At 33.6% G+C, this 12,321-nt stretch overlaps 4 protein-coding genes across 4 annotated transcripts; 2 read left to right on the plus strand and 2 right to left on the minus strand.

Annotated features, from left to right (window-relative positions):
- The first annotated feature begins 2,348 nt into the window (after nt 1-2,348).
- LOC101741970 (UPF0184 protein AAEL002161) lies at nt 2,349-4,478 on the plus strand. Its single transcript, XM_004929235.4, has 2 exons — nt 2,349-2,874; nt 3,974-4,478. Exons 1-2 carry the CDS (start codon nt 2,775-2,777, stop codon nt 4,138-4,140), a joined length of 267 nt encoding a protein of 88 aa, XP_004929292.1. The 5' UTR covers nt 2,349-2,774; the 3' UTR covers nt 4,141-4,478.
- LOC101741774 (probable NADH dehydrogenase [ubiquinone] iron-sulfur protein 6, mitochondrial) lies at nt 4,466-6,587 on the minus strand. Its single transcript, XM_004929234.4, has 3 exons — nt 6,325-6,587; nt 5,967-6,143; nt 4,466-4,614 (listed from the first exon to the last, which is right to left on the minus strand). Exons 1-3 carry the CDS (start codon nt 6,439-6,441, stop codon nt 4,549-4,551), a joined length of 360 nt encoding a protein of 119 aa, XP_004929291.1. The 5' UTR covers nt 6,442-6,587; the 3' UTR covers nt 4,466-4,548.
- Nucleotides 6,588-7,914: 1,327 nt separating this feature from the next.
- On the plus strand, nt 7,915-9,916 carry LOC119628462 (uncharacterized). The gene is made up of 5 exons (XM_038010670.2): nt 7,915-8,221; nt 8,377-8,555; nt 8,638-8,869; nt 9,205-9,306; nt 9,683-9,916. Coding segments are annotated over exons 2-5 (417 nt in total). The 5' UTR covers nt 7,915-8,221; nt 8,377-8,474; the 3' UTR covers nt 9,685-9,916.
- On the minus strand, nt 9,914-12,292 carry LOC101742266 (uncharacterized). The gene is made up of 3 exons (XM_062668215.1): nt 11,165-12,292; nt 11,023-11,073; nt 9,914-10,926 (listed from the first exon to the last, which is right to left on the minus strand). Exons 1-3 carry the CDS (start codon nt 11,444-11,446, stop codon nt 10,912-10,914), a joined length of 348 nt encoding a protein of 115 aa, XP_062524199.1. The 5' UTR covers nt 11,447-12,292; the 3' UTR covers nt 9,914-10,911.
- Nucleotides 12,293-12,321: the final 29 nt, after the last annotated feature.

Here is a 12,321-nt window from a genome sequence, read left to right on the forward strand (position 1 = left end):
CCAAGTACTAATAACAAAAAGCGAAACTCATAAAAAACGCCTTGTAATTGATTACTCTCAGACAATTAATCGTTACACAGAACTCGACGCGTATCCTTTACCAAACATTGAGGACTTAGTTTCGAAAGTGGCAAAGAATATATTTTTCCGCCTAATAGACCTAAAAAACGCGTACCATCAAGTAACTATACTACCCGAAGAAAGGAAATTTACCGCTTTTGAAGCACTGGGAAATTTGTACCAGTTCAGGCGTATTCCTTTTGGAGTAACAAATGGTGTTTCGAGCTTCCAACGAACAATCGATTGGATTATAAGAAAAGAGAAGCTTCAAAACACATATGCGTATCTTGATGATATAACTATTTCTGGCCGTACTCTTGAAGAACACGATCATAACTTAGAAAGTTTTATGAATGCCGCAAAGAAATACGGTTTAACACTGAGTATACAAAAATGCAAATTTTCTCAAAAGTCACTTAATATTCTAGGCTATAATATTCAAAACCACATAATTAAACCTGACAATGAGCGACTCAAGGCACTGATAAATTTACCTCCACCAAGCGATTTACCGACCTTAAGAAGGACACTCGGCATGTTCGCACATTATTCTAAGTGGATTCCAAAATTTTCTGAACGGATCCACTCACTTGCTAATACGACGATTTTTCCACTCACAAGCGAGCAAATTAAATGTTTCGAAGGCTTGAAAAATGATATCGCAAAGTCTTCTATACATGCAATTGATGAAAATATACCTTTTACGGTGGAAACTGACGCTTCCGATCATTCCATTGCAGCAGTACTTACGCAAAATTCTAGACCAGTGGCGTTTTTCTCAAGAACGTTAAATTCAAGCGAACAAAACCATTCCGCCATTGAAAAAGAAGCGTACGCCATTGTGGAATCATTGAAGAAATGGAGACATTTACTTATTGGTAGACATTTTAAGTTGGTAACTGACCAACGCTCGGTTTCTTTTATGTTTAATATGAAACATTCAAGTAAGATAAAGAATGAAAAGATTCAAAGATGGCGACTGGAACTTGCTGCTTTCAAATACGATATTTTATACAGACCGGGAAAAGATAACTATGCTGCTGATGCACTATCCCGAGTTTGTGCCACTGTAGAAACACGTACTGCAAAACTTTTCTCGCTGCATGAGGCTCTTTGTCATCCAGGGGTAACAAGAATGTTTCACTGGGTTCGCTCTAAAAACCTTCCCTATTCTATTGAAGAAGTCAGAACAATGACAAAATCTTGTCGAACCTGCTCTGAAATAAAACCTAGATTCTTCCGAAATACCTTTGATGACCAGAGGAAACTTGTTAAAGCGACGGCTGCTTTTGAACGCCTTAGCATAGATTTTAAAGGACCAGTTCCAACAAATAATAATAACAAATTCATACTTACCGTGATTGACGAATTTTCACGTTTCCCGTTTGCATTCCCATGCTCAGATGTAAGCTCGAAAACAGTGATTAAACATCTTAACAACTTGTTTATAATATTTGGCATGCCTTCTTACGTTCATTCAGATCGCGGAACAGCATTTCTTTCTGCTGAAGTACAGGAATTTTTACATGTTCGAGGTATTGCCACTAGTAGAACTACAGCTTATAACCCTCAAGGTAACGGTCAAGTAGAAAAATTGAATTCTACTCTTTGGAGAACGATTCTTTTGGCGCTGAAGACGAAGAATCTTTCGGTAGAAAATTGGGAACAAGTATTACCACAAGCCTTACATTCAATCCGATCATTACTTTGTACAACCATAAATTGCACTCCACATGAAAGAATGTTTAGACATCCTCGAAGATCTACAAACGGCACTTCTGTTCCATCGTGGCTTACAAATTCTGGACAAGTCTTGATGAAGAAATTTAATCGTACAAATAAATATCAGCCATTAGTAGAAGAGGTTGAATTGATACACAGCAATCCTGACTTTTCATACATTCGGCTTCCAGATAGCCGAGAAACAACAGTGTCGAATCGTCATCTAGCACCATTGGGTTCAGAAAGGGTAGATCTGCGAATAGATAATGAACACACTATTGATTATCATAACGTCGCAGAACCACTTCCGGAAACAGAAGACCAAAACTTGGAGATTCCTTCATCTAATGAAACGGGACCTGTGGTACTTGATAATAACAGAGAGCTAGAGACAGAATTACCATCATCACCACCGCCGGAGCCAACACTTCGTAGATCTGGTCGCGTCCATAAAACGCCAGGATTTTCAAAAGATTATGTTTTAAAATAGTGCGGGAGAATGATGTAAACTTCTTAGTTGAAATTATCAGCCATAAGTTGACGTCATTGTCAATCTGTTTTATTCGTTATTTGTCAATGTATGTACCTAATGTAATAAAAGCAAATTTTATTGTTAATTTTAGCTTATTAAAACCTTATATTCAGTAAAGGTTTTCTCTTATTACAATATATTTTATTTTCCATTTTGGATATGTGCAAGACGCGTCATGCTAAGAGGTTAATAATCCATCAATATTACATATTTAAACAGAAACAATAAAATAACAAAACAATTTGACACTGGGTGTTGCCGCCAAATGCTCCCAACCAAAGATATTACAAACGCTACGATAAAGATCAACGGACTAACTACACCACTGAACTACTATAGTTTAGACTGATCGAACAAACGAAAGTAAGCCTGTCAAATGTCATTTCGACAAAATTCAGTGTATTATCTATGTTTCGCCACTTGAACTTGAACCAAAATCATAGATTAAACGACTAATAAAATGGCATGTGATAATACAAAAAATGGTGGTGAAAATGAAAATGGATCTAATAAAAACATAGAACCTCCAGAAGATGATAACAATGAAGATATAACAGAAGGTAAATTGAAGTAAATTTATAGCGTCAAGCGTATTCCCCAGCACTAAAGATCAACAATAGCAAAACTGTTTTCAATTTCAATTAATTGTAAAACTTTGTGTATCTATTACTATCTATTCACATGACATTGGTATTGGTACTATCCCCAGATTTCTGCAATTAATTAAAAAATATATGAATCAAACTTTAAAATTAATGCCATTACCAATTTTTTCAAATAAATAAGTTTCAGATGATGTTACGGTGTTAGTAAAATTTTAATTATTATGAACAAAATTATAAATATTGATGTTTTAAAATTTGATTTCGTTTTTATTTATTTTTGTTGCTTGTAGCACTTTCATTCCTATATTTAAACACACTTTTACTATCATGTTCTGTGACTATCAGTGTAATGGGATTATTTAAAGTAATTAAATATTTCTAAAATAGCAGTGAAAATGATATTATTATGCATAAGTTCATAATATCCAATGTGTATCCTTATACCATTCTGCTGCTGGTCATTTTATTCTCTGAATAAGTCTTCAGGAATTTTTGGTTCGTATTGTTTTTGTGGCATTGTTGTGTTCTTTGTAATTTTGGGTTAGCATTCCATTACAAATTACTTGTAACTCATACAGGGATGAGCCATTTTACCAGACATTCTCATGTCACATATATCTGGTAATACTGGGTCTCCTAAGGAATGGATTCTTTTGTATACTGTATTGTCTCTTCCACGAGTTTTTTTTTAACAGAAATGATGGTATCGTTACCTATCATTCAATCATTCTACTCACGAAAAAGTCTTAGGTTCTGGTGAAAGGATTCTTTGTCAGCTGACATTACTAATAACCTAGAAGTTAATGATATGATGATGATCACACTATTATGGGAGCTGCATATTCATCTGCCAAAGACAGCAATGACTTATACTGACATAATTACAATTTAATGAAAATCTCTTTCAAAACCTGTTTGGATCTTAATCCAGCTTTTAAATGAGTAAATTATTTCTTTATTTTAATATAAAAACAATCCAGAAGGATAAAATATTATGAAAATAATAAACCTATGAGAATATATAATTTTAAATAACTTATCAAATCCTTTACAGAGTATGAATTATTAGAATCTACATTAGATGAACTTAATTCTGCATTGGATTTCTTGGAGCGTAAAAATGATGATATTCACCAACAATTGAAAGAGCTTTTGCAATCCAATATTGCAATTAGACAAGAAATGCGTGAAGAAAATAAGGAAGTCAACAACAGTAATTGAAGAAATGCAAATACAGCACTATTTTAAATTTAATTGTGCAAATATACATGTTACCTAGTGTAATTTGTTTGTCTCAAAAGTGTAAAATAGAAATTGTTAATCTTAATATTACCATTTATCAATATTTAGTGACCAATACCACAAAGTGAGCGTGAGTTTTAAATAATGTATTATCATACATTTACGATATTTAAGTATGAATAATTATTTATCTTGTTTGCACCATTTAAATGTTATAAGTTGCATATTTATGTCAATAGGAATGAACAATAACATTTAGTTGAGCATTGTTCACAGAAAAAAAATGGGTCAATAAAACATAATATAACATAAAACAATCTTTAATTTACTCATAACTACAAATTATCCAGGTAAAACGTTTAAAAGATGACTTGGACAGTTCAAACTTTAATGACCAGTTTTTTTTATGAATCTTAATCCACAGTATCCACATGAATGGTCACCTGGTTTATCCTGAAAACATATAAGAATTAATGATTTCCATTACCACATCTGTACCAAGAAACCTATAGAAATGCATTTTATTTGATCGCTACTTCTTGTTTTTGCAGAAAAAAACATGTCTTCTAGCCTTTTCTGCCAAACTTCCAAATGTTCACCCCTAATTTCTGTCCAGTTCTCTGGTGGTAGGTACTCTGTTGTGACTCAGCTCAGGCTATTACAATTGTCCTCATGTAACAGTCATGAGTTTCAGTTAGAAGGTTAGGACACAAAGAGCAAACAATGAGACATGAGATAGAGTGGATGATAGAAAACAGATTATAAACCCCAGTAATCACTAAACACCAGGTAATCTGTGACCTTGTCTAGCCATTATTGTTTTATTACAGTTCACAAAACTTTCCATTGGATGAAGAATTAGCTATTAGCATACTTGCTTTGTGGATGATGACACATATAATGCACAATAAATTGGAAGGTTTTTTATAAATTAACGATATGAATTTGTCATTGCCTAAAGGATAACACATCCAGTACATTCATATCTAGCCATGCACTAGGAATCGAATCCCTCAGGTATGTACCAATTTTTCCAATGAAATATGTACCTAAAAAATGTTCATGATTGACTACCACAGTGAAGGAATAACGATTGTGTAATAAAAATGAAACCCACAAAATTAATTAGTAAATTTTCGTAATTACTGGAGGTAGGACCTCTTGTTAGTCGGCGCGGGTAGGTACCACCATCTTGCCCATTTCTGCCATGAAGCAGTAATGCGTTTCGTTTTGAAGGAGCAGTCAGAATTCTAACTATACTGAGACATTAGAACTTATATCTCAAGGTGGGTGGCGCATTTACGTTGTAGATGTCTATGGGCTCCAGTAATCACTTAACACCAGGTGGGATGTGAGCTAGTCCACCCATTGAACAAAAAAAAAATTACTTTCAGAGCATAGTTCTAATAAAGCAATTATCATTTATCTTTGAAATGGACAATCATCTGGGATGTCTTTTGGCTGAAGTAATTGAAAGCAGTTGATTTTAAATGATTATATTGACACAGGCTGTTATCACCTTAAACATGTATTTGCTCACAATGTTTTTCCAGAACTAATTTCTACATCTCTATTCCTTGAATGGGGGACTCCTCTTCTCTTCAACATAATAATAACCAGGAGCTTAGCTGTACCTCAGGAATTACTAATATCTACAAATGATAATGACTACTCACTGTCAAGTTTGTCATCTGCCTTCATAAGCAATAAAAAAGGACTGTAGGTTTAGTCTTATGAATTGAAACCAAGCCTTACAATTTACGATATATTAAGCATACTATATGTTATTTATTTGAGTTACTTACTAAATTAATATACACTCGTGGATGACCCTCTGGGCCACTACCTCCATCACACCAAACAACTCTTTCAGTTACTTCTTTAGGAGGTATTTCCGCAATTAAATTTACGGCCCAATTCGGATTTACTTGTTTTGGCGCATTAGTAAATCTTACCAGCCTGTAGTCATCAGAATCCCATTTCTATTAAAACAGAAAATATAATGAGGAATATTGTTGCCTTGAGCGATTGACTTTTTCCCAAATTTATTATGTAAGATCACTATTATTTTAAATCATTTGCAATGAAATGTACTGGTATAATAAAAATGAGTAAATGATGCATTTTCACGTTACGAGATGTTTTTGCAATTCCAGCAGGTACCTGGCCTGTATGAGTAGAAATATCTTCAATCTTGTTCGTCAAAGTTCGACATAATACTGGTGTACTTCTTAGCATCTTTAATTTCGAACATGAAGTCATAATTAGAGATTTATTCATGACGAATTAATTTTATTATCTGAGATTTAAGTATGTAGGTACCTATTTACAAGGAATAAATTTAACTTTAAAGAAAAAGTCTGAAAATTTTGTATTGTTAAATTAGATAGGCAAAGGGAACACAGCTTTGCAGACAAATTTTTTTAAAAGGATTTTTGGACCTGGTATCTAAAACCTTTAAGTCGTCTTATTTTAATTTTATTGAAAACTTTTTTATATGAAAAACGCTTTTCGCTATCCGTCAAAAGTTAACATTTTTTTTATCATGGCTACACATATTAAATGACTTGACTGCAATGCAAAGGGACTTTTTGACGGGAACGTGAGGAATGAAGTTGTATGATTTGTTTTATTTTGTCTATTTAGTGTTTCTTCAGGTATAAAAGAGTAATAACGGTGGTTTATTAACTGTTTAGTATCTGTGAAAATGCACAAATGTGGGAAAATGAAACAAAGCCGCTGTATGTAACTTCTCGGGATCCTCTAAAAAGTCCACTGAAAAAATCTTAATAACTGACCACCATTTTACTGAGATTATATTTCATCTCATATCATCTTACTTCATTTCATTTAATTTCATCATATTATCATTTTTCATAAAAATAAGAATATAAATTTAAAAAAGACATGACTTAAAAATCTTAGTTACCAGGTCATAAAATCCATAAAAAAAATACATATAATAAGTGTATTATCTATGGTTTCCTATAAGTAGATAGTAGTGATGCGCAAGATGTATCACTGAGCTGAAAAGATAGATACATATCATTTCGCTCTAAAGATATATATTACTCATTTAGCTCACTAGCTCAGTGCTCCAATTCAATTGATTGGTCTCACAATTGATTCATTTCTTCGTCTAGATCATTAAGCTCGGTTTACATATATCACTCACCTTGTATTGGAATTTACAATAGTCAGTTCAGTTTGTAAATGTCAAGGCCTATATATACACTTACTAACACCCAATATAGTTTATTTACACTTTTATAATTAAACATTGAATATTTACAACATGCAGCTTACCATAGAACCAAACACATTAAGAATCTTTTTTAAATATTTTTTTTTGATATAGCATCCCATTATTCGTAATATTAACTTCGCAAATTAATAGCTACCTTTTTATATAAGAATAAAGCACAGACAATGGTAAGGAAAAGGAATATAAAGGAAAATAATTTTACATTGGACGAAATTTATGCCCGTATCTTTAGACGTTTCGTAAAATAGTCCTCCACTCTAAACTCATCCGATGATGCTCGAATATTCCTCCCAAACTTACTCGAGTTTGGTATTTTTAGTCGACCATTACAATATTCCTCAACTGTCCTCGAGTGAGGTAGAGAGGTGCTATTGCGTCACCACGACAACATCAGTTTGAGGAAAATTTGATCAAGCTAGCATCAAACCTATAAGAGTTCTGTAGCCTATGGTCATTGTTTAATGTCAAAGTCAAGCTACCACTGTCTGTTTGACACTAGACGTATCGAACTTGTTTGATGTTTTAGTTGAGAGACTCATAAATACGTAATACACTTGACATTGGCGAAATCTAAAAGGAAACGCCATAAACCTAAGAGATAGATAAATACGTGCGCGTGCGGTGAAATAGAAGGTTTTCGTTTTTCTAACCCATGATTAATAAATTAGATTTCGGATTTTGAATAATAGCTCCTGCAGGAACCCGGCTTTGTATTTTTATTCGCTGTTTCTTTGTTGAATTTGATTGCATCGTCTTTTTGAAGTGCTTTTCCACAACCACCGGTTTATTATTCAGGTAAGTTATGATTGTGGTGTTTTATTTATCAAATAGTTAACTTTAAGTTAACTCAAATAGTTAAATATTTTTGTCCTTTATTACTCACTGCCTAAGCAAAGTTTTTTATAGATTTTACGTGAAATTACGATGCAGTAAATTATTTGTCGTTTCAGTTTTTCTATGATGACGTCCAGGCAAGTATTTAGCGAAAGCGAGAAGACCTTGCCTACAAGAATTAATTTTAAAATATAATCTGCACAAAACTGCTACCATGACAGCTAGTCAAAACACAAAAAAACTTTTCTGGATACAGTTAACAGAAGAATTCAATTCAATTGAATCAAATGCAAAGGTAGATATTTATTTATATTACTTGTATCTGATTTTTACTTGTCTATATATACCATGCTATTCTTATTTATCATTTGTTTTAGCGAAGTGAGGCCCAGCTCAAGAAGTGCTGGGATAATTTAAAAACACGGAGGAAGCACTTTTTAGCTAATGAAAAGCGTCAGAGAATGAAGACTGGTGGCGGACAGTGTGTTCCAAATGAGCCACAGCCTGGTAGCAGCAATGAGACCCTTATTTTTGCTGAGGTTCTACTGGATCAGATTGATGTGGAACTCAGGGGTGTCATTGACAGTGATACCATTTACAGTTCTGAAGGTAAGTGAATCTTAAAAATTTGAGATAAGTGCTTCAATCTCACATGCTCTCTCACAAAAAACAGTAAGAACGTGGTGGCATGGAGGGTCTTTTGATTATTGTTATATATCTATATGAGTCGAACTACATGTATTACTGTGCTAAAAACTAGATAAATAATATGCGTGACAATACCTGATAAAGATTTTCACTCAAGAAACCATTTTAATAATCATAATGAATATACCACATTCTGATTAAGAACAATATTACTTTAAAATTCTTTCTTTCCTCTACTCCAACTATCACTATTATTCTACCATACATAATTAAAGATTTTATTGTTTTATTTCTAGATATTGCAATGGAGCTTGAAACATCAGTTCCAGCAGCAGCGCAACCACAACAGAATGATGAAGTTCTGAGTGTAAGCTGTGCAAGATCATCAGCTGAAGAATGTATGTATATTTTTAGTCTTACTTTTCTCTCACATTTATAGTCCATCTTTTTGCCTGTTTTTCTTAATTATCTATATTAATTAGTTAGGGTAAAGCACAAATAATGCAATTTGTAAATTTAATCTAAATATATCAATATCTTTTTATAACTTCACCTTAATTGTATTGAATCAGATGAATTGACTATCACATTTTACTCAGTCTAATTAATAATTCGACTATAGTAGCTCAATCCAATTGTGGGATTTGAAACCAATCTTAATACCTTAATTACCACTAAAGCTATCATCACTTCAAAATCATAAATATACATTATGTAGATTACTAAAATGTTACAAATATAGATGTATAACAATTGCATTTTATTTAATTACAGGAGGGTAATTCAGGAGGAATTTAAGTTTAGAAAAGAATCTTATGAAAAGAAAGAGAGAAGAGAAGATGAACTCTTTCAATTCCAAAAAAAGGAAAGAGAGTGGATGATGAAGGCAGCAGAAGAAGTATATCTAAAAGCAAAGGCTGAGAGGGAAGCTGCAGAGGATATTAAAAAATATAATCGGGCTAAAAGAGATTGTAGTGAAAAATAATTTAAATAAATAACTCATAATCACATTGACTTTATTTATTAGATAGTAAGCAAAATATGACTCTTATGTAGATAAATAAAATAAGGAGTTTCAAAAGTCTAACCTCGTACTATTTACTTTTTTAGTAAAAAATTTATCAAAATTAACAAATCAAATTTAATCATTCATCTTCAAAATAAATAATACTATCTGCATTACAATAACGGTGCTCACTGCTCGGTTCCAACTTATATACCCATATTAGCCAGACAACTGATAACTGTTAGGGTAAACATGTTCTTGAGTCGAAACTGTGAAGTGGTGGAGTGATGATCTGTGCAGGGTGGCTGGCAAGAGCTGGATGAGGGAAGCCGAGGATTGTGCTCAGTGGCGAGCAATTGGAGAGGCCTATGTCCAGCAGTGGACTGCTGTAGGTTGATGATACCCATATGAGAATTTTTAACTGAAATGCCTAGAAATAAAAGCCGATCTTATAATACTCCCTCTAGAAGAGTCCTGAGTATTAGGTACTGGGACATTTTCTAGCTCAATTTCAGGGTTCAGCTCAGGTTCATTGGTCATTAAACAAATGTTGTGTAGGACAGCACAAGAGACTATAATATTACATGTATTTGGTGTACTGTTTTGTAATTTTCTACACAAACAAGCAAAGCGTCTCTTTAATACACCATTTACACGTTTTATAATGTTTCTCGTTAATAGATGTGCTCGATTGTATCTGTGTTCTGGGTCTGTTTGAGGATTGAGTACAGGAGTGTACATAAAGCCAGTCTGCGCAATAACCACTGTCTCCGACAAGAATGCCAACTAAATCGCCTTCTTCAAATCTCGAATCTGCTGTTGTTAAATATGCGCGAATCATGCACAGGCCATCGCACAACAATGTCGTATATTTCCATTTGCGGTCCACATATTATTTGGACATTGATAGAAAACCAGCCTTTTCTATTACGAAAGATTTCTCCCCTTGCTCTGGATGGATTTTTTATTGGAATGTGTGTGCAATCAATACATCCAATTACACCTGGAAACCCTGCAATTCGGTAGAATTTTCTTTTAGTTTCAACCCTTTCATTTAATGCAGGGAATTTAATAAATTGCCTGGAAATCTCTTAGAAATGTTTGCTACCGTTTTTGATACTACGGATTGAGAAATTTTGTGCAAGTCGCCACAAACAATCTGAAAAATAAACATACCACATGAAATCAATTGAAAGTTATAAATTATAAATATTCTATTATGTAGACACAAAAGCACATTATGCACGAACCTGAAAATTGCCTGTTGCGTAAAATCTCAAAGCAATTAGCACTTGTAATATCGGCGTTAAAGGTAGTCCACGATCGTTTTCATTAATGTTGTTAGTCAACAAAGGCAGCAAAATATGCACAACCGAATCTTTGCTAAGCCGGTAACGTTTTCGGAATTCGTCGTCATCGTAAACTTCCAACGGGTTATCTGCATCTCTCAAATACCTTCGCAACGGATAATTATACACTCTGCTATCAAAAATATAGTTAATAAATTCTTCAAAACTGCTCTCAGAAGTCATCTTGTATTAAACGCTATTTTGAGAAATGTTCAAGGTACGTCGCGACGTACCTTGACTTGACAGTTCGCCTACTTCACTCCGCCCCCTGATCACGTAAAAATTTGCGACAGCCACAATTTTGCAGATGTTGTGCAGACGCGTCGCGACCGATCGCAAAACGTCAAATTATTTCGTATCACGTACCGCGATTGTTCGCTTACCGCTTACTGCAGTTTTCTATCATACAACTAGCGCCAGTCGCAATCGGGTAGCAATAATTGGCACTAAAAAGCCACATAACTTTTTTTTTTTTGCTGAACAAACCAGCAAATGAGTTTATAAAAGCGCGTCACCTAAAAACATTTCAAAATGTTCAAGTGGAATTCACGTTTGAAACGCCAAGTGAGAGCTGCTAATTCTGTTCTTTTCGATGAAGCGTTACTAAAAATAAGTGATCTAATAATAATTTTTGCTTTATTTTGAATAATAGCTATAAAAATGTAATTGTGTAATATCAAACACTGATAACATTTTTTTTGTAATCATTTGTTAATTTGTAATAAAAAAATAGTTGTATAAGTACGTTACGTACCTGTTTTAAAAAATAATGGATCAAAATTATAGCCTAATTTATTAATTTCATTATCAATTAAGTAAGTACATAAGCTCACAACCCATCTAGTGTTAAGAGGTATAGACCTCACAACGTGAATGCCGCCCCCACCTTTAGAAACAAGGTCTGAGTCTCAACTGTATACAAAAACGGCTGCCCCATTCTTTAAACTGCAACGCATTACTGCTTCGCGGTAGAAATGGGCGGAATGGTGGTCTTGCGGGTTAATCAAACGCCCTGCCGCCAACGATTTCTTAAAGAATATTTGCGAGTTAGATTTTAA

The sequence above is a fragment of the Bombyx mori genome, chromosome 4, assembly GCF_030269925.1.
Source record: "Bombyx mori chromosome 4, ASM3026992v2".
Lineage (NCBI taxonomy): Eukaryota > Metazoa > Arthropoda > Insecta > Lepidoptera > Bombycidae > Bombyx > Bombyx mori.